General features: G+C 37.9%; 2 protein-coding genes across 2 annotated transcripts; both read right to left on the reverse strand.

Annotated features, from left to right (window-relative positions):
* Positions 1–5,857: 5,857 nt before the first annotated feature.
* LOC103465448 (acidic mammalian chitinase-like) lies at positions 5,858–8,991 on the reverse strand. The gene is made up of 12 exons (XM_008410273.3): positions 8,952–8,991; positions 8,781–8,844; positions 8,657–8,683; positions 8,350–8,554; positions 8,166–8,222; positions 7,878–8,043; positions 7,654–7,778; positions 7,460–7,583; positions 6,947–7,129; positions 6,709–6,825; positions 6,500–6,632; positions 5,858–6,362 (listed from the first exon to the last, which is right to left on the reverse strand). Exons 2-12 carry the CDS (start codon positions 8,803–8,805, stop codon positions 6,115–6,117), a joined length of 1,410 nt encoding a protein of 469 aa, XP_008408495.1. The 5' UTR covers positions 8,806–8,844; positions 8,952–8,991; the 3' UTR covers positions 5,858–6,114.
* An 8,336-nt stretch (positions 8,992–17,327) lies between these two features.
* chia.1 (chitinase, acidic.1) lies at positions 17,328–22,983 on the reverse strand. The gene is made up of 12 exons (XM_008410274.3): positions 22,948–22,983; positions 22,664–22,723; positions 21,688–21,720; positions 21,396–21,600; positions 20,341–20,397; positions 20,086–20,251; positions 19,752–19,876; positions 18,793–18,916; positions 18,319–18,501; positions 17,976–18,092; positions 17,767–17,893; positions 17,328–17,671 (listed from the first exon to the last, which is right to left on the reverse strand). The coding sequence occupies exons 2-12, from the start codon at positions 22,680–22,682 to the stop codon at positions 17,463–17,465; spliced, it is 1,365 nt and encodes a 454-aa protein (XP_008408496.1). The 5' UTR covers positions 22,683–22,723; positions 22,948–22,983; the 3' UTR covers positions 17,328–17,462.
* Positions 22,984–23,228: the final 245 nt, after the last annotated feature.

Consider the following 23,228-nt stretch of genomic DNA (forward strand, 5'->3'; position numbering starts at 1 on the left):
GTCGGGTCCTTAAATTCATTTTTCCTTTATTTACAGGTTTAGGCGTGTCTGGCCATGAAGTTCAACATTTAATATCTGTTACATCCAAAAGGTCACAACATATTTGAGGACGCAGGGTTAAAAATGAGTGTTCAAACATTCTTTTTATTTAAATACGTTTTCTTGAAAGTCTTATTTGTTCAGCTGCTTTTAACTCTCTGTGAAGAAAAAGAGAACAATATAAACCTTTACTCCCCATGTCAAAGCACAACCACCCTCCCCACAGGGCATGACTCTCGCTTCGGGTGAGAGAGGTCCCAGATTCAAATCCCAGACGAGCCCCCATAAATATGTTGTGTCCGATAAAAGGGCACAACATATTGGAGGACACACGGTCAAAAATGAGGATTCAAACTTTCTTTTTGTTTAAATACTTTTTCTTGAAAGTCTTTTGTTCATGCTCTGCTGCGTGTAAACCAAGTGCTTAAAAGGTTACTTGTGTATTCATTTAAGCAAACAATCAAATGCATTTATAATTTTATTCTTTATATGAAACTGAGCAACAAAATATGTTGGTGTTTCTCTGAAACTACATCAGGTTACTGTGGGGGGGGAACCAAGAGGATCAAAGACCATATGAGTGTAATAACGTAAAGGGAAGTGGTTCAGTTGTGGGAAATGTAAAACTTGTGGGAACTGCAGAATAATTCAGATGATTATAGTCAAGTGTGTTTTATTATCTTTCAGTACAAAAGATACAATCAAAAATTAACAGTATTAAAGTTTACACATTTGCACACTTGAAATACACAGTTAAAGTCGTTACGTGAAAGCTGCAGGTTGATGTGAGGATGTGACGTTGACTTTCTCTCCCATCTGTGGAGCAACACTTTCCTCTAGTGGCCAAAGTATTCCTTCACGTTGTCAGCATTGGTCGGTCAGGTTGCAGTGTCGCAGACAGAATTACTTCAGTATGTCTGCTTAAAGCTGTAGGTTTTATAAAAAGAAAAAAAGGTTACATTTTTACTATATAAAATGTTCACAGTGCAGCGGATGTATAGTCTGTTTAGTAGCTGTGATGCAGGAAGGCTGAACATGGGATTTGATAAGCTGATTAACATTTCATTATTTACAAGGAATCAGTGGGACTGGACCATAGCAGTAGGATACTGACACACACCTACAGGAAGAGGGAAGATATTGACATCAATAATGGAGATAAAAAATGTGAAGAAAGGCCCTCCACAATGGTGTACAACAGTGGAGCCATGCCTTCCAACTGCAGTGGTGCAGGGTAAAAAAAAAGTTTAGGGGCTCCCATCCCCCCCAAAAAATGCATTCTCTAAACCCTTCAGAGCTACGCTGAAAACAACATGGAAACAAATGCAGCTGTGCTCTGTTTATCTAAAGCCTGCAATATAAAATAAAATATACAACAGAAATATCCTTTATTGTGCCTTGGTGGGGAAACAGCAGAATGACAGGCAGATGGTAGCATGCAGATACACATAATCTAAAATAATGACAATAAGATGTAAACTAATACAAAATGTACAACATGATAAAAACAGATCCTCCAACACCATTTAACAATGTACACGTCACCAGCTGCTTTTCCATTGACCATATAAATGAGATAAAATTATCTCATCCAAAATACAATAATTCACTAAACGACAATGGAAACAGCTTTTTTTCGCGTGGCGGGCAGTTATATGATCAACAAACGAATGTTCTGCGACAGGCGGAAAAAACAAGACAACAGGAAGAGATAGGAGGGTCATGAGGCAGAATGTTTTACAAGTGATCTTTAATTGTCTTATTTAATGGAAACAACTGAAATTGTGTGTGTGTGTGTGTGTGTGTGTGTGTGTGTGTGTGTGTGTGTGTGTGCGTGCGTGCGTGCGTGCGTGCGTGTGTGTGTGTGTGTGTTTTTCACGAGTGGAATATAAGTTTTACGCACACTTGTATTGAAAACAGACTGAATGAGCTCTGTAGATCTGCCACAGCTCTATGTGGGAGACGCTGTCCATCGTTGATGTTATTTTTGATCGCCCATTTGTCTCTCACTACCTGTAGTGGGTGGAGGAAGCATCCTGGGTCAGAGCTGGCCTTCCTCATTAGCTTTCCTAACCTCTTCCTCTCAGCTGTAAACTGCTGCTCACCACCAAAGAAGATCCCACTAAACGTACCACACTCTACAACTTACTACACCGTAGAAGATGGCTGCCACAACAGAGACGGGAGGTATGGATTGGGGTCTGAAAAACAGGCAGGGGTTGATAAGAGGGGTTATTCTGTAACTATGGATCTTTGAAACCAAATAGACTCTCAGTATCTCTTGTCTCTTGAAACAGAGTGAAGAATTCCAGAAAAGACGGTGACACTTCCCCACCTAGATAGACTCAGTCAAAAGTCTTCTTTGCTTTTTTTCTTGCTATAACTTTCTTACTTTAAGGTCTTGAAAGTTAGATGGAGGAAAGAAACAACTTAAAGTGAAAGACTGTCATTGCTTTATGACTGCTTTGATGCTAATGCTTTACACAAGCACACTTTGTTCTGTGAGGAAATTGGGAATCTTTTATTAAAAATATATGTATATATTAATGCAATTCACTTGGCAACTAGTTTAAGGATGAAAATGTAGTTTTGTTTGTCAATAATGAAACAATTCTTACATTAAAAAAATAAAATAGTAGTCTTCCAACATCTCTCTCTACCCCATTTTATTTCCTCAAGTCATTTGATTTCGATAAATTTAACACAAAATAACATTAACATCAAAGGGAAATAAATGGTTACAACAGATTATAAAGGCTTTTCTATAGACGTGTTGTAAACAGTGATGATAGCTGGAAGGTTGTCCTGTAGCAGTCAGTATTACAGCGTTTCTGGATAAGCGTCTCTGCTGTTGGATCCCAGTCTTATGGAGAGGATGCTCAGGGCTGCAGGGGGTCAAGGGGACAGACACACTGTTAAGTGAAAAATCAGCTGTGACCCAGAGTCTGAGATGAATGCAGCCAGCTGGGTCAGAGCTGACTCAACTCCACAGATAAGCTCTCTTAAATGTGTTATATCTTATCTTTTCTGACTGTCATACACGGCCATGTACGCAGAGAGATTGGTTCGCTCAGTGCATATCGTTCAGAACAGTTTCCAGATAATCTTAATTGATAATGAAGCGTCTGTGGAGCAGTGACGTGCGGTGAGGTTCATAGCCGGTGAGGCACCGATTTATTTCTGATCGGATTTGCAAATCTAGACCCCTACATGTTATTGTTTACATAAGGAAATTTTGCGCATGCGTACAATGCAATTTTTTTAACATGTGATGCTTAGCCACGCCGCAGAATAATTCTGTTATCTCAATCAAACTTAGACATGTAGATGATATTAATTTCCTGCTGTGCTTAACAGCAAAGGGAGAAACAGTTAAAGTACAACTCAAAACCACGTCTTTCTCGCTCACTGTATCAGCGCAGCTACTGTATTGCTAGATTGTTGTTACTGTGTCTTACTCTGCAGTTGTGGAGTCACAATGTCTGGGATAATGAGCGCCCCCAGCGATGAGGCAAGAGAACTGCCTGCCTCACCTCGAATCTTTTCTCTGCCGTTTCTGATCGCTCCTCGGCACACAAAACATGATACACACACAGTGGGTGACAATAAAAACACAGTATATTAAATACATAAGCTAAATTATGGAAAATCAGTTCATACATTAAATGTTTTTAACCATTTTATTGGCGACGAACAGACAGGAGGAGCATGCTCTCATAGAATAGCAACCGGTGCAGTTAGCGAGAGGTTGCGCAATCCCAGGTGAGGCTCAGCTTCCTGCTGCCTCACCAGCTTCGCTTCTGAGCATTTGAATGGGAAAAAGCGAAAATCCAGCGATTTTGAAGAAAAAAAAATCAGATTTGGTTAAATTAAATTAAAAATAGGTACTTTATAGTACAAACCACAGGGTGAAAATATCTTTATAAATGATTTTATTATTATATATTTTTCCATGATCTGTCTCCCCTGACCACACGTCACTGCTGTGGAGTATCTATTCAGGACACATAGCAACTATATCATGTAATGTATCAGCAATGCACTGCATTTAGGACAGGAGACCAACCGTGAACTGACCCACCACTGTGATCTTGATTCATATTGTATAAAACAGAGTTTGACTTGTGATACATTGCCCTTTTACTGCCCAGAGCTGGTCCTTATTTTTAAGCAAGTGCATTCCATCTTCTAATAAGATGGCAGGAGAGAAATTCAGCTGATTCGCATTTTCCTGAATTAAAATGAATGTGCAAAGATAACGGCCTAATAATCCCCAGAGGTTCCAGAGCAGACTCCATAGATAAAAAGAGACAACCCTTCCCAATGAGCTTCTTCAACATTTTTAAGTCGCTGGCTTTCTAAAGCAAGTGATGAAGATATTGAACAACTCTCCATAACAGACTTATAGAAGACATGCAGCGTCTTGCACTGAGGGACCGAAGCTTCCTCAGTAAGTGCATTCGGTTCTGATCCTTCTTGTAAACAGTTAAACTGCTGCATCTAGGTGAACACTGGCATGTTTATACTCCTCTACAACCTCCGCTCATTCTACCATGTTTGATCTGTTTCTGGAGAAATCTAAAATTTTTGCGTAGTTTACATTCAGCATAAAATGGTTGTTTTCACACCAAAGCGGCCCCCCCAGTTGTCTCTATGCAGCTTCTTGACCACCTTTGGTACACCTGACAACTGCAGAGGCATCTGAGTATTTCTGTAAACGACAGGAAGATGTTTTATACTGGAAGTCAGAGGTGTACAGTGTGAGAAGGAACGGTGGGAGTATAGTTCCTCGTGGTGCTCCTGGTTGGACACAAAGTCCGTCGGTTTCAAACTGTTGTCTGTTGTGGGGTAATCATTAATTCAGGTGATTCTAGAGATTCTGACAGAGCTAATTTGAGTTAAACTGGAGGAACAAAGGGAACCCAGGGTTCACAGTGTTGCCTGCTTTTATCATTTTTATGTCCAGTGAGAGGTAAGCAGAAATGCTAAGGAGGCTTAGCTGTGCCTCCATGTCCTGCAGTAGCTGTCAATCAGAAAAATGTGGATATTTGCAGACGGGAAGAAACTTTGCATGTGAAAAAAATTTGGGCCCCAATAAATTGTGATAGCAATATTTGCTTTAGTTTTGACGTGTAGCATCAAAACTTCATTTTGCACATCCTGAAGTATTAGGTTGAAGCACTTTAGAACATTTTTTTCCTGAACTCCAATCAGCCAAAAATGTTTATTTCATTTTTTATGAACATTGAATACAGAAAAAAGCATACCTACAATCACCACATGCTTGTGGACATGTATTTGTATTTTCTCCAAATATTTTTTTTTTCTACACCATTTGGTGGCGCCATGAGGGAGGAGGAATCTATGAGCTGTTGCTTAAATCAGTTTAAATTGGGATCTTTCTCTTGATAGATGTGTTCTATCAAAAAATGCAATGCACTCCACTGCATGGCTTAAACCGGCTGTGTTCCGTGTTCTCAAGTGGAAGTACACAGAACTCACCTTTACAGATCTGCTCACAGATTTTCTGTACAACCGAGTCTGAGGTTTTGTGATGGCTGCTCCAAAATTTTGATTTTTATTGTCCTTTAAGCCATCCTGGATCGGAGTCTTTGGACTATCTGCAGTTTGGAAGACCCGTTTGTGCCCTTCCTTTAACTTGGCTGATATTAAGAAATGTTGCTTCAATATTTCCACATGATATTTTTTCCTTAAAATGGAGTTCTGAGGGTTACACACTTCCCCCTTTCTTTTGCAAATATAACAGGGGTCCTTATATGATCTCATATACTTTATTTACAATAAAATTACACTGAAATAATGTTTTTATTACTTTATTTCCAATAAGATGTACTTTGACAGCTGTTAATAATGTAGTCATGAGTACAAAGGTAGTTTCTGTTTGTTGGTAAATTTGATTTCTTGTCACATATTTTCCCAAAACTACATTTTTTTTCTGCATCAAGTTATAATACAGGTAAGTACGTGTTTTTACAAACAATAGATGGAAGAGGAGATTTGCAGTCTTTTTGATTGTTGGTTTGAGCTACATTTTACATCACTACCACTGAAAGCTCAAGGCCAAACGCAGCACTTGCAGTGGTCAGCGAAGACGGATCCAGTTCCGCAGACCCGCTCGTACGTGGTGCCTCCAGCGCACATGTAGAACTTGGTCCTGTCGTCGGGGTGGACATAGAGACCGTCGGCCTTGCCGTTGCAGAAGCCAGATCCTGGAGCATGTGTAGTGGTGGTGGTGGTGGTGGTTGGAGACGTAGTGCTAGCGCCAGGCTTGGGGGTGGTGGTTGAGGGCATTGGTGGAAGCTCTGTACAGGCAGAATTGTAGTATTACTACATAAATACCACTCATAAACTGGTATTTTCCTTATGTAAAAAAGAAAACACTGATGAAGACATTGTATTTTTCTGGTTTGGACTGAGGTCGAATTCTACTACACCTCACCGATGTTAAGAAGACTGCGGAGATGGGACAGTAGAGGGTGGCTTCCTTCTCCACAGAATTTTCCAGCAAAGTCGTCTAAATCAAGGGCCCAAACAAAGGCTCCACCAAACTTCTGCTGCTGCAGGTAGTTGACCTGTTTGACCACACATAAGAGATGCTGTTGGAATCACCTCTCACACACTAAGTGTTCAGGGAGAAGCTCTTCGTACCTTGATCCTGTAGCTTTCCTTGTTGTCAAATCCTACCCACTCATTGTTTTTGGTTGCATATGGAACTTTCTGGTCATCGATCCACTGGATGGTGGTGTCCTTCACAAAGTTGCAGATCTACACAATAGAAAACATTGTCAGGAATATAGAACTTTGTATTTCATTTGTAGGCCATTACCCATCAAATATTACTAATATGATACATATAATAAGTAAGTATCCAAAGGCAGTTGTTTACTTCATAGTAGGACCAGAATCCAGCTTCACGGGTGTATGGTCCGGCTGAAGCGGGTCCACTTGCAGGGGCTCCAACAGCTGTGTTTGCCGATGTTAGACGGAATGTACGACCATAGGCTGCAAATCCCATTCTCAGCTTCTCTAATGGGGCGCCATTGTCTCTCCAGTACCTCATTGCGTAGTCCTAAGAATTTCGATTGAACAAAGATAAACATAAATAAACAAAAATACCATGGTACCAAAACAATCCATTCATTTTTCTGCACATGCATAGATAAGCCCTTACATCTTCCCCCATTCCTGTGATCTGTGCAAGATCATAGGAATGGGGGGCCTATCTCATGGATGGCAGATGGGGTGCACCCTAGACAGAGTGCAAGTCCTTCACAGGGCAAAACAGATTCACTCAGAACTAATAATCTTGCATTCACACAATCACACCTAAAGGCAAACTAGGGGACAGTTAACCTGACATATGTTTTAGGATGGTATAAGGATGCAAATGGATCCTTACAGTGTTGAAATAGATGAGGTCGCCTGAATCCTCAGATCCTTGGTACAGTGGGCTGTTATGGCCAGTGAACTGCTCCCAAGTTCCATGGAAGTCATAGGTCATGACATTGATGAAATCCAGTTCCCTAGGTAAACAAAACCCTTAGTCAACAACTCCCAGACTTCCTGTGAGAAACAACTTGACAAAGTACTTACTTGGCAACCTCAGCGACCTCGAATCCACCATCGATGGTTCCCTTTCCGGCAGGCACTGCAGCAGTCAGCATGAGCCGAGGTTTACCTGTGGCTGCAGCCTCTGCAGAATAAGCTGCAACAAGTTCCTGCAATAATTACCCCAAAACTGTGAGGATGGAGGTCAAAATAAAACATGGAAATATAGTTTAGTGTTGCAAAAGAAGGTTTGTTTTTTTTCAACCTACCCTGCAGAGAAGAGTAAACCTCTCCTTATCTTCAGGGGGGCTTCCACGGGCACCCGGGTACTCCCAGTCCAGATCCAGTCCATCAAATCCATGCAGCCTCAGGAATTTGATTGAAGACTGGATGAACTTCTGACGGTTTTCTGGTGTGGACACCATGATGGAAAACCTGGAGGAGACAGATTTTAAGGACCAAGACACTTTTTAGACAAAGTCAGCCGATAGTTATTGACATTTTGCTGCAGGTCATTTGTCTCAGGAGTTTAAAAGACAATCTGCACAGTTACTTACTGAGTGGAGCCAAAGTTCCAGCCACCAACAGCCAGCAGAGTCTTCAAGTGAGGATTCCTAGAAAAATAAAAATAAAACTGAATATTTGAAGAGCATGTAGTGCAGTGTTGAAAAGAAGTGAACATTGAAAGCTTTATGCTTTAAATGTTCGTCTGACATAACGATCTTAACTGTTCTGACTTACTTCAACTTCAGTTCGTTGAAGGCCTTGTAGAGGACATCGTCGTTCCATTCGTAGGTAACCAGCTCGTTGGCGTGATTGATGATGGAGAAGGCATAGATCAGAGAGGTACACAGAAAGGGGTCTACGTTTTGTGGCAGGTATTTGCCTTCACCAGGCCTATACTGAGACCAGTTGGTGAAATAGCACTCCATTCTGCTTGAGTATGCTGTGAAAGAGCAACAAAATATGAAATTATAACCTCAAAGTGGAGTTCTTCAAAATTAAGTATGTAAATCGTGTCGGTTGATGAAAGTATGTCTTATCTTACCCAGCTGGACAAGCACCAGACACAAGGCTTTGGTGGAAAAAAGAATAGGGAGACAAATGAAACCATACATTCAACAATACAGATGGACCTCATAATGGTTGTTGAACCATGATTTTTACAATACCTGTGAGCAATACGAGCCTTGCCATGTTGTAATTTTGTTTTTTTCTTACAACTTCTTTAGATGACTACAAGCAAAAAAAAGAAACAGAGTTTTTAAATTAGTAACACAAAAAAGTCAACATAGATAGTTTCAGCTAAACATCAGAGGACGTCCTTCCCCTCCTCAACTCACCGTGGGACCAGACCAAAAATCCAACGAGTGGCAGCAAACTGTGGTCTTTTATACACTGCTGAAGAGAGAAAGTGAGTGAGAGAGAGAGAGCAAAAGTTGTACCAACCTCCAACAAACTAGAATCATAAATATAATGTTTATTAGAATATGTAAAGATAAGATGGTAAAATGCTACATATGGATAATAATTTACTTAGTCAGGGTCTAGGTGTCATTGAGATTGTGCAACAAATTACATATTATCATATCATTGATCAGCCATATAGACCTTTGAGCACTGTACATCAGTACAATATTGTTGCTGTTGTCATGAGAACCTGCTAGGAGAATAGATAGGGTCAAAATAGTGCAGTAAATAAAATACTTAAGTCAGCTGCAGAAAGAATTTGCTATTATATTTATATATTAATTTACTTATGGCTGAATTTCCTGCATCAAGCAGACTGTAACTTTATATACCTGGAAAAAAAAAACATGCAACAGCATAAGACAGAAAATGGAATAACTTCAAAAGGGTGAGATTTTTCCATTTTACGTTCACACACAGGCAAGCTAGCAGAAAGGCTAATGGAGTATTTCTCCACCATAATTGGAGTTTTTTCTATTCAGAGCTTTGGTTGCTCTATCTTCCTTCTTTAGGAAACCACTGACTGTCACTCAACAATATATTCTTCAGCTTACAGGTCATATTTCTTCCCTCAGTGATTGTGATCTGCAGTACTGATCCACCCTGGGTCACAAAACTGGGATGAAAAGAACACGGTCAGCTGTGCAGATCAGCTTCAGAGTTGCATAATGGGGTTATAAAGCCGACACAAATAAACTCAGCAATATTTGATAACCTGAAATTAAATTACCAGTTAAATTCCAAGAAATTCTGATGATTCATGACCATGATGCATATACCTTGCAGCAATAATAAAACCACAAATGTAATGCCAGATGTCAAAGCATAACAAGATTTTTAAAATATAACATATTTCTGCATACTTTCAGTGTGACAATTTTATTTACTGAGTGCATATTAAAGTAGAGAGACCACTTTAAAAATATGCTTACGTATACTGTGTAAAAGTCCAGAACAGTACATTTTTTTAAATCACTTTACTAATATTTGGGTTGATAGTAACTAATTACATTTATTATATTACATTTACTATATTAATATTTATGTTGTTTTTTTAATTTACTTTTAGGAGCATTTTTTCTATCCTGTACTTTTACTTTTACTTGAGTCATTTTACTATAAAGTATTTCTACTCTCACTTGACTAAAATTTCTGGATTTTCTACCCACTGAATGAAAAACTTGAATAGACTTTTTTACTAAATAATTTTTTCTCTTACTTGAGTCATTTCTTGGACGACTGCTTTTTACTTTTGAGTAAAAATATGTAGAAGTAGTGCTGCTCCTCCTTGTCTACGTGTTTGCTGTACTCTGCCCACCTCTACTAATATCTCCCATATGTCGGCACTAAACTTTGTAATGAGTACCGTCAACCTTCTAGTTGTAGTAGATTTATAGTTCAAATTTTATTCACCATGGTATTTTAATACCTCTCTCATTATTACACAGCGTTAAAAAATTAAATATAATCATACTTATGTAACTGATGTGCAGGACATAAATACCAGGATAAACCTGATGTTTATCAGCTGAAATCTTTATTAGGGTTCCAAGCCCTGCAGCAATGATGTGACAGCATCAGCATGAAACTCAATACATTTAAATCATCTATGCAACAAGGTGACAAAAAGTTACCGATTTTAAGAATTATTGAAGTTACGCACTGACAAGGAAACACAAAAGCTAATTAAGTAAAATTAGCCTTTGTGTTTGAAATAATTCAATTCAGTTTATTTCTATAGCAGTAATTCATAACAAACGTCGTCTCAAGGTGCTTAACAGAGAAATCAGTTCAGTCACACATACATTCCATTTGACCCTTGTTATCAAACAGTACGATATGCTCAATTAATTATTCAAAGTAGATGAAAATGTTTCTATGTAAGAAACCAAGCAAATAGCATCGAGTCTTTGACTTTCAGCATTCATTCTTCCTGGACAAACACGTAGCAACAATCGCTTCAAAGTCTTGTTAGGGGATGCAATTCCATGCAAAATATTTTGTACAGAATTGATACGGGTGGGTCGGTCCGTGTATGGATTTTGTACAAAACTGCGAATTTTGCTTTATTTGAATATGATTTAGAAACGACCGCGTCTTTCAACAAATAAAAGTTGGAAAAGAAAAATGCTTTTTGATCTTTGAACTTTCTGATATTAAAAGATTCAATAGAGCAAATGGTGGTCATCTTTTCAAGTTTCAGATATTACATGTTTTTGCTATGTATTCCTTAACATAGGAAAACCTTTTTGATATCTCCAGCAAAGGTTTAGTCATGATCAACGTCATGATCTGTAGTTTTCTGTAGTGAAAACTACAGAAAAAAAGCAAAAGACAGGTTACGAAACAAATTTCAGCGATTCCTTTGAACTAGAGATTTATGTTATGTTGTCGTCAGGGTGGCCTGTTTATCTAATTGCACTATAAATATTAATTAGCTTGATAGCTAACACGTTTTATACTTCTAGTGGTGTTTACTTGTCTTTGAGTGACATGTTCTTATCACCGGTTGAATAGTCATCGAACTGAAAAATAAATTAAACTCCTGGTATTTTCTGCACGTCTAATAAATGATTGTTCAAGTGGAAAGGATGAGAATTTATATCAGGTTGGCGCAGATAATCCTAAGGTGTTGTGGTAGATGGTGGTGATGGTGGTACGAGTTTGTCTCACAATCGATAGAGTGCCCATTCAAGACCTCTCTCTGCTGTTGTGACTTTGGGCAAAACACGTCACTTGAGTTGCCTGCTGGTGGTGCTCAGAGGGCCTATAGATTATTGCCAAGAGGAAAATTAAAGTCATCAGACCCAACATGTAGATGACATAGAGGCCATTATGGCTTTATGTCGTTAGGTGTAGATCAGTGTTTCTCAACCTTTTTTGGCCCAGCGCCCCCCTAGCCTTTATCCAGGTTCCTCACCGCCCCCCAGTAAGAATTTGTAGGCTACTTTGCACTGACTATTATTTTATCATTAATATTACTATCACTATTATAGATGTTTTGATTTTTATGCTTGTTTCTGTATTTATCATCAAAAATAATTTCCCAGAGAACAAAAAAGTCATGGGAATAGAAATTTTTTTCACAGGCGTCTACAAAAAATGCAATAAACATTCAAGTTAAAATCGGTAGGCCTAACAGCAGCCAATCAGAATGGAAAAAATATTCTTATTTTGTGCCATTTTCTAGTTGTTAAATGTTGCACAAAATGACCAGATAAAAGATGTTCAACATGCCAGTTTAAACTTTGAACTATTTGCAAAACGACTGAGCTCTGCAGCATTAAAACATGGATAGAACTGTAACTACATTAATCATAACTCTTCTTCTCTTCAGTGTTTCTGTCAGTTTCTGGTAGTGCAGCTCTGTGCTGCCTTCAGGAGAATGGGACATCAGAGTATCATCCATAAAACTTCACCCACATGGAATTTAATGTGCAAACCAGAGCTTTCAGTGGAAAAACAAAAGTTCCAGATCTTTTTAATGCCATACAGATATGATACAGAAACATGGATTATATATTTATATAGACCTTACTATTGATTTATAGATTAATAGTTTTACTGAACAGAAATTACAAAGAACAAATCTGGTTCTTAATCAAATCCTAATGAGGCGGTATAAATTATAAAGTAACAGAGAGGTTTTTATTAATGTAATGCTTTAATTGGTGACTGTGTTGTATAACTTTATATTTTTTGTTTTTATGATGTAAAGCACTTTGAACTGCCTTATTGCTGAAATGTGCTATACAAATCAACCTGACTTGACTTGACTCATTCTGTGCCGCATTGATGCAGTAATTCATGTTAAAGGAGACCCAATTAACTATTATGGCCATAGAACAGTTAGGAAAAGCCCAGATGATTATATTATTATATATCAACACCAGTTCTGTCAGGAGGAATCGGCCAAAGTTCCAGCAAACTCCTTTGAAGAGATTTCTGTAGGAAACCCAACGTACCTGACCCAAATCAAACAATTTATAGGCCTCTACATTCTACAGAAATGTATATTCTAAGGAATTGTTTGAAAACTTCATAAGAACTTTTTAACTTTGTTAATCAAAACTGAAACACAAAAACTTTAGTTTGATTCAATGCCAGGCAGTTAGGAAAAAAACATATTACTTACAACACAGTATTCATAACTATCAGGGTTCAGCTGTAACATTCTATTCATGTTAATCATAAGTGTATTTTCAAATAGACCAGTCTAGAAAAATAAACCTTTATTGACCAATGTAACTCTAAAAAATGCATACATACATATATAAATATACACAATTATTGAATTATTTTTTGTTGTTGTTAACCTTTATGTATATAAAACCAATTTGATGGGCCTTGACTGTAATACCCTACACCTCCTTTCAGAGGGTCACAGGTCAAATACAGAATCTGAAGGAAGTCTGATCGGTAACTGCCCTGATTTTCTCTGGCTGTGCCGATGACCTCTGGACTATTGTTATCTGTGCAGCTGACGGGTCAAGCTTCAAGGATCTCACCTGTGTGTGTGTCATCTCATCCTCTTCTGAAATTAGACCTACTAAAGTTGGGTCATCTCTAAGTGATGTGATGTGTGAAGAGCAGTCATGGGAGACACGAACACGGAGGAACGGGTGAGAAGTAATAAGACCTGATCTGTGTTCTTTGTGTGATTTTGTTGAAGCCAGAACCAAAGTCCATAAATATGTACAGGCAGCAGTTCGGTCAGCCATTCACAACTCAAAAACATTGTAGAACCAGAATCTTTTCTTTTTACATCATGTTGACCAAAATCATGCATACATATGAAGTGTGTGTTGATGTTGTAAGACTGTTTGTAAAGGTGAGCTCAGGCAATAACAGACTGTCTGACTTCATAGCTGCCATCAGTCTATTGTAACCTGAGGTTTTTGATCTGAATCCATATCTATATTGCCTTTATCTTTCATTTTTCAAGAAACACAAAGGCAGTTAAGATGGGTGTAAAAAAGTAATCGGTATTTTTATATCTTGCATCCTGTTTATGTAAGAGAACAAAAATAAATTATTAATCTCTCTATTGATAACATGAGTAAAAAACTTCATAAGGTATTTAGAACGGTTTCATTATGTCAACAATCCAAGGTCCATAAGATCAGTTCGTTTCAATCAAATGTTTCATTATTGGTGGATTCAGTGGAATAAAAATTAAGAACAAATATATTAAAATTCTGTCATAAAATCCATAAGTTTCAACCTAAAGAAACAAAAATATGTTGCTGTATACTACAAAATATCACTCAATCTATCAAGCAATATATTCCTATATATATGAGATTTCATATCTGGGAAATTCATATTTTCCAATATATTTCCATATCAGCAAAGAGCATATAGGTATGTAACACACTAAGTACTTGTCACTCTTTAAATAGGCCAGCTAACACATCTGTGATGCAAATTAGAGGACACAACTTTAACACGCCTATATGTTCAAGTTATTTTAAATGTATTTTTAGAGGTATCATCATCATTAGTTTATTATTTATAATGATTCGATTGAATAATAATTCAAAAGTAACATCTGATTTTTAGTCATTAATATTTAATATTTTTATCTATTATTGATTTTTAAGTTATTTCAGTGTCCTTTGTGGGATTTTCAAACATTAACAGAAAGGTATTGACAATTTTATCCACATGTGCATGCAGCTCTCATTTATGAATGACTTCTGAACATAAAGCTTCAGCGAAGCACAGAGATAATCTGGGGCCTTCTAGATATGCACCGATCCGATACTGAAAACATTTCTAGATCTGGTATCAGTGGTGACGTGGCCTATGCATGAGGTCAGATCTGTTAGGTCTAATTCTATGCTTTGTTCTTTGATTTCAAAACAGCTATTTTCAAGAGGCTATGTTTCCACAGAATATTTTGATGAAGAAAAAAATATATTAATCACCTTGAAAGTGGCAGAAACATTTCTAAGTGATGTTTAAAATGGTATTTACTGACACGTAGCTATCAAATGACAAATTACTCTCTTAATTCTTGATAAATAAATAAATAAATAAATAAATAAATAAATAAATAAATAAATAAATAAATCCTACATGTATTCTGAAACGTACAAAGCAAATTCAAAAGTGTCAAATGTTTTGGTGTTAGTAGACTTTGTGCAAAAGCAGAGTTAATTTTACTCTCATAGAGTCACATTCTGTTTATGTAACTCTGGGGTGTTTATTATTAGTAGTTAAAATCCAGTGTTAAATCAAAGTGTTTCGTATCAGATCTAGAGGTGTTAAAATAGAATCAATAACTCTTTACTTCTTAACTCTGATCTCCACCAGCGGCTCTAACACTGAAGGAGTTATTTCACCGACTGCGCCCAGAATCACAGATTCCAAGCGAAGCGACAGAAGCCAAGTTATTTCAGGACTATTTACTTTCCACCTGTCTGAGGTGTTTACCACGCTTGGTAAGTCTTTTTTTTCTGAGATGGTTTATAACTATTATTTTGAGTTGAGCTCAACCTGTATGACTGACGTCACGTTCGCCACACGGCTCGGTGTTAGCATATTTAGCTTAGCATGCCGAATGTTAGCGGAGTATAAGTGTTGGAAAATATCGAGCCGGTGAACATTTAATCAAATTCTTGGCTAACTTGAACAGATCCGTAATAATCTGGAGTATGTTTTTTCATGATGTTGAACGTTTACATGAATATTGGTCAGATTTATCAACCTTTCTGATCGATTTTTTTCCTTTGAAAAAATATAAAAGGCTTTTTCACGTTGAGCGCATTATTCCCGCTGTTATGTCTTCTTATAGTTTTGCAGCATGTTTTAATCCTTTTATTGTATATATTAGATCCAGTCTGGTTGAGGATGAATCTCCAGTCGTCAGCCTAACCTCTCCCTCCCGATCCCTCCATGGATTCTTCGAAGATTCAAGCTCCAAAAATGATTATGTAAGTGTTAATATCTCTGAAACTCTACATTTCTGTAATTGAGGCTTGTTGTTAGAGTTGTAGTAAAAATGTATTCCTTCGCTCCATTCCTCAATTCCTTAATTACAAATAACTCTTAAGAAGTTAAAGAAGAACTCTGTGAGAGTTAATATTAAGATCTAACACTGAATTAGTGTTAGTAAGTGTTAAATTATTAACTCCAGCAGATTTGATATTTGACACTTTATAAGAGTTAAAGTACTAACTCTCCAAAAAGAGTTAAATAAACACTTTCTGGTGTGGACCCATATAGACACTTTAAAAGTGTTGAAATCAAATCTGACAGTGTTAATCTGGGCCTCCTGGATTTGCTGTGTATCGATTCACCCATCCTATTCCCATCCTGTGCTAACAGATTATCTTGCTAATGTCTGAGTCTAATATTCAACTGCTTCTCAAAATGGTAAATTGTCTCCTTTAAATATAGAAATATGTCAGTACAGTTGTGAATTTCATTTGTTAGCATTTCAGGTCAGTTAGGATGTTTAACTCACCCAAACTTGACCTAGAACCAACTAACCTGTAACACAAGCCTCCTTTTTCTGTACTATAGGACAAACGCTTAATTTGTGCACGTCATAAGCGTCTGAGTGTTTTTATGCAACAACGTGAGGGAGGATATGAGTCGTCTCATAGCCGGTTGCGAAAGTGAATGGATAAATGTAACAGCACCCCCTAGTGTTTTTCTCGGGAACAACGGGATGAAAATATTGTATGTTTCAACCTGTAACACTTTCTCCTTCTCAACGAACCTCCTGTGAATGGCCCAACACTCAAATATATGGATATAGATAAGTCCATTGAATGTGATTCTGTGTGAGAACCTGAATTTGAACATACATATAAAAACGATAGGTTGATCACAGCTTAGGGATTTGTATCAACAAGTCTAAATCTGATTTTGTCTGATGAAGAATTTTTTATCTCTTTACTGGGTCATTTAATGGGTCAGGGTTATCAGGCAGTCTGTGGTTCGTCTGATTATGCAAACGTTTTTCTGAACCGTGTTTGACGGTTTATATGACAAGAACCTCCTTTAAAAAACGGTCATGTAGCAATATTTCTTTTTTTAAAGCTAATCTTGACACAACAATGTTTCAAATTGCCACCAAAGTGCAACAACTGTCTTATGTTAAACATTTTGTAACACCTTAGTCGGATTACACAAATTGTCTTTTAAAGTGATATAATATTGTGATATGGATCATATTTGCTGCATTTGTTCAAAAACCTTCTAATGTCTTCAGAACTGAGTCAGACACAATGAGATTTTATCACTGATTTATTTTGTGCTCCTGAGCAGCACTCTGGAGGTTAAGCAGTAATGGACACTTTGGACAGATTTCTCTAACATACAGTGTGAATGTTCAATGAAATGTTATAATTTCTAGAGGATGCTTTTCTGGCTTAAGGCCAGTTGCAGCACTTGCAGGAATCCCAGTAGACGAGACCAGGCTGACAGTGGTGGAGGTAAGTGATTCCCTGGAAGCACTGGAAGTAGGTGGTCTTATCAGCTGCATTCTCGTACAACCCATCAGGACGACCGGCGCAAAAATCGGCAATGGGATCCCTGGTGGTTGTGGGTCGCGGTGTGGTGGTTGGTTTTGGAGCGAAACCTTCATACGGGGACAACAGAAAAAAATCAATCTATAGATTAAGTGGTTAAAAAAGGACATGCTAAAAGATAGTAGAAGAGAAGAAGGAAATATACCCATTGACATTCTGAGGTGGTTGACGAGGGGGTATTGTCCATCTGAACAGAACGATCCGCTAAAGTCATCCATGTCCAGAGTCCACACATGAGCACCGCCCAAAGACGCTGAAGTCATAAACTGGACCTACAAGATCAATAGAAATGGCCATCAGTTTGATAGAAACAGATAATGAGTGAACAAATGAATGAAAAACAGTTTTACTTACCTTGGAAGAAATGCTGCGTTTGTCATCATAGCCCACCCAAGCACTGCTGTAGGTGGCATAAGGAACTTGCTGCTCAGAGATCCAGGAAACTTCTGCACCGTTGATGAAGTCACAAATCTGGAAGCAGAACCAAAACAGAACATTGAGTTGTAAATACTTAAACTTGGCACAACTAATGTAAAGATCCAACTTTCTGCTCTAAATGCGCTTTTTCTCATTACATGTAGATCAACATATTCTGTTGTAGTTTTATTCCACCGCTTTTACAAAAAACGTTCATTATCGTGTTTATTTCTGATGTGTGCCATAAAGTTAACCGAGTTCATTAATGTTGAAGCCATACCTCGTAGTAGGCCCAGAAGCCGGCAGTACGGGTGTAGGGTCCAGCGTCTGCGGGGCCGTTGGATGGAGCTCCAAGGCCGTTCGCCGATGTGCTGAGACGGTAGGTCCGGCCGTATGTTGGGAAACCCAGGAGCAGCTTCTCTGCTGGTGCCCCCAGAGATATCCAGTGAGACACTGAAGAGTTCTGTGGAAAAATAGTTTAAATGTGAAAGGTTTTGCAATGTGGATATAAAACATTGACTCAAACTTGATGAAGTGTGTCCAGAAGGCTGGTTGGGTTGACAAGCAACAGTAAACTAGGATCTTCAAATTAGAATCCAATAAACAATAAATACCACTTTAATGTACTTTTGATATTTTTTTTTATTCAATCTATATTCTCTCAGTGTGAATGTAGATTGAATATGTTATTAACTTATATTTACAAGTCAATTGAGAACCTGCCGTCCAGTGTGATCTAGTTCTAGTTTCTTACAATGTTGAAGTGAAATTGTGATCCGATGTCAACAGAGCTGCGGTACAGTGGGCTGTGGTGTCCAGTCACTGGCTCCCAGTATCCATGGAAATCGTAGTTCATGATGTTCATGAAGTCCATGTGGCTGTTGGAATACAGGGAGAAACAGCATTTTTGATTAACATGAAGGCAAAATTGATAGAAAATTGGAAAATGAGGCTGTTTTTAACAATTAGGTCCTGTGAACGGCTGTCTGTTGATCCCATTAACTTTGGTCAATGAACAATTTCAAACTATTTCAGAATCAGATTTATCTCAATGAAGAAAACCTGAACACAAATATTTTAAAAAGACAAAAAATATATTTTTTTCTTTCTTGTAAATATGTGTATACACAGTGTTTTTACAAAAGTGGAAAAGCAAGAATGAATTAATGCAAATATGCAAGTATTGATCTGTAAAAGCAATGTATATACACATTTGAAACAACTGTATAAGACAGCAAACAATTTATCTAAATTAATCTAAAGCAAAATATGTTCTTAATATCTTTGTTTGCTGAGAATATTAAATTGTGGTAATAAAACAATCCAACCTCCATTTTGAGGGTCATGTGTTTAGGGGTATAAAGAAAAGGATGTGATATTTCCCAGGTTTTCAAATCATTTAGACTTGACCCCAACTATACAACATCATGCGACCGGCACCTACTTTTAATATTATATTTGTTAAACAAAGATTAACCCTGTTTGTGAGAATCAAAGATCTTCGCTCCTTATATAAAACTTAAGAGGAAAATAAGCAGCAGGTGCTGCAGATTAAATTCCCTTTTTAATAATCAACAGGTGTGACCGCCTCTTTATAAGCAGTTGCTTTTACCAGTTTGCTGATCTGGGATTTAAGAATGTCTCTTCCTCTCAGTCTTGACCAGAATAGATGTACAGTACAAGCATAAATGACTTCAGGTTTGTGAAACTTACGCTGCGATCTTGCTGACGTCGTATGCGTTGTCAATGTTTGAAACGAAGCCGGCCACATTGGATGAAAGTAGCAGCCTTGTCTTCCTGTTGTCTGTGGCGTCATCCTGGAACGCTATTGCCAGCTCCTGTACGCAGAAATACAAAGATTTCAATTTTTAAATGAGAACCTTTGTTTTGACACTGAAAATAAGCAAAAATCTAATGTACGATTCCATCTTGAATGATCCTATCTTACATAAGGACTAAGGACAAACTTCTCCAAAGCAGAAGTTAAATAATAGATAACAGCACATCAGAAGTTGCTGTAATGGGTAGTGATGAAGGGTCTGCTTACCGAGACCAGCAGAGTGAAGCGCTCCTTGTCCTCCGGTGGGCTGCCGTTGTGTCCAGGATACTCCCAGTCCAGATTCAGCCCGTCAAAGTCATGGGCGCGCAGGTAGCTGATTGCTGACTTAATGAAGGCCTGTCGGGTCTCTGGTTTGCCAACCATGGCAATGTATCTGAACGGAAAATATTTTATGTCTGCTATAAGGATTCAGTACTTAAGAAACATGCATTAAACAGTAAGTGTTGATAAATTGGGACTTACGGGCTCACTCCATTTACAGTGCCTCCGACAGACAGCAGAGTCTTCAGGGCAGGGTTGCTAAGTGACAAAGATAGGCAGAAAATAGAGTAAACCTTAAAACAAGTAAAGAAATTTCCCATCATAATCATGCCAGGCCAATGTAGTTTAAACAGCTTAGCAGTGGGCTAGAAAACTTGAATATTTTCATCCATCCATTTATTGCTTTGTGGTTATCTGGGATCAAGTCCAGGGGGAATCCCTGATGTCCTTTTCCTCTGTGAGACCCAAAACTCATTTTGGGGAATCCCAAGGATTCCCTGGCCAGCTGGGATACAGAATCTCTCAAGTGAGTTTTGGCTCTTCCCCAGGGAAATCTTCCAAAGGAGGCACAGGAAGCAAACTGATCAAATAACCAACCTCCTCTGAATGACTGGGCCTTCAGATCCTGTTCATTATGCCGGATTGTTGAAAAGGTTTCTCCAATCCTAGATACATCATACTCCTGCAGTATTTCCCCCACAAAACCCCCCATAGGGCATGGTTGCAAGGTTCAACAATTCATCAGAGCCTCTTCCATAACACCCCTCTCAAGCAGCCTGGTAAAGAAGGTACTGCCTCTTGAGAGTTGGAACATGCTCTCTAGTGATCTTTCCTAAAAGTTGGAGCCATCGTAAGATCCTGCAAGTGAGCGCTTTGGCTAATTCTGCTATGTTTCCTTAGATCAGGAGAGTCAAACTCCAGTCTTTGATGGCTCTGCAACTTTTAGACGTGTCTTTTTAGCAACATGCTGTAATCAAAACACTGAATTTCCTCTTCAGCATGCGGTCTGGCACTCTGGAGTTCTGCCAATAAAATTTGATTCAGGTGTAAGGGTAAGTAACATACTTTTATTAGACCATAACAGTTTTGTTTTTGTCTCTCTTGGTGTTGCTTTCAGGGTTCCATTATGTTTTTAGTCAATTTTGTGCCCCATAAAATAATATCTGTGGCTTGAGAATCATACAAGCCATGGCAGACAGATGCTCTTGGACTTGGCAAATACGGACATGAGAAATCGTGTTGCTATACAGACTTACTATTTCTTGAGGCCGTTAAGGCTGGCGTACAGCTCCTGATCGTTCCACTCAATGTTAGTGATCTGGTTGAAGTTGTTGATGGTGGCCAGAGCGTAGATGACATGGGTGCAGAGGAACGGGTCGATGTTGTCCGGGGTGAATTTACCACCGCTGGGTCTGTACTGGGCCCAGTTGGTCATATGACACACCAACTTGTTGGATGAAGCTGAGGGCATTTGGAGATAAGCCATAAAGATGGTCAGCATTCAGTCTAAAAAAAATGCAACTTTATTATTTTACAGCAGAAACTCACCGATGTGTGCGAGGACCAGAAAGCCCACGGCGGCTAACAGACAAAGAGAGAGAAAGATTATGAACCAAGATAACATAATTTTATTCATATTATGTTAATAAGACCAAGAGGAAGATAAAACATATTTGTTGTGCACCAAACCCAAATTATCAACCTGTTCCTATGGCCTGGTTCATATTTGTTTCAATATGTATCTTTTTATATATATATCTCATATACATATTATATATTCTTTACATATTTTGACAGCTATACAAACAATTCAGTTCTATTTTGTTCATTTCTACAGCTCTGTTTCACAACAAACCTTGTCACAAGAAACTTTGCAAAAATTAGAATTTCAATTCAATCACACATCAATTCCAATCGATCCAAGTTATCAAACAGAGCATAAAACTCAGCTTAATGTTCAAATTAGTTTTAAAAATGTTCTTGCATCGGATCATTGGCATATGATTAAATAATAATAATTAACACATTTTGGTATAAATGAAAAAAAATATAGCTGTTTTTTTTCTTCCTGCGTTTTGAAGCAATCTGAAAAAAATCGTCAAAGCTGTATTTCCTTTCACTGGGCTGTTGACAGGAAATTAAATTTCTTACATGTTTGTTCAACCACAATTATAAACAAGGTTTTCATTTCTCATGTTGCCATGCATGTTAGTTTATCTCAATATTTGGACATACCTATAACTGAAACAAAAGTTTCAGTTATAGGTAGTTTCAAATTTTCCAGCTGCTAAGCTCTTAATGTTTGAGGCACAAACTTCTGTATCATCTTATATAATCACCTAAACAGTTCAAATCTATCATCCAAACTTTGCATAATGATTATGATGATCATGATGAGCAAGTAGAAGGAGGAGCAGCAACAGCAGCTTGACAATCATATATATTTGACACACAATAAAATCCATTCATTGCTGTCTTTGCTTTGAATGCTCATCGGCTTAAATAGTGAATGAAGAAGGTTTACCGAGGAGAAACTTAGTCATTTTGTCCCGGTTGGAGTTCCAGTGCCTTCACTGCTGCAGATCTGCAACGCCAAAGGAATGAACAACATAAAACAACAGCTGCTAAAAGCGTTTAACAAAGCTGTTAACAGAAAGTGTGTAGGTTTTAAAAATGTAATAATGTAATATATATATATATATATATATATATATATATATATATATATATATATATATATATATATATAATACTAATAAAATTTCTAAGTAATAACATTCTGTTTGTGCGTAAGTCAAAAATCGGTACCGTTCTTCACGAGGAACAAGGCAGAGTCCTGACTTGACTAAAGAGGCTTCTTATTTATATTATTCTTATTAATGACTAATAGAAGGTGGCAAAGTGCAGCTGATAAGAACTTGGCGTGATGGAGAGCTGATGAAATTGATTAATGACCCGACTTCAAGGGCAGACAGGTCAAAAATCTGGAAGTCCGGGAAAGTGAGCCGCAGTATCAGGCTGGGAGCAGCGATAGGTGTAATCAGTTTATACAAGATCTCTATAAATGAAATCGATACAAAGAAAGGTGA

This window comes from Poecilia reticulata, chromosome 5 (genome assembly GCF_904066995.2).
Source record: "Poecilia reticulata chromosome 5, P_reticulata-male-v2, whole genome shotgun sequence".
Classification (NCBI taxonomy): Eukaryota; Metazoa; Chordata; class Actinopteri; order Cyprinodontiformes; family Poeciliidae; genus Poecilia; species Poecilia reticulata.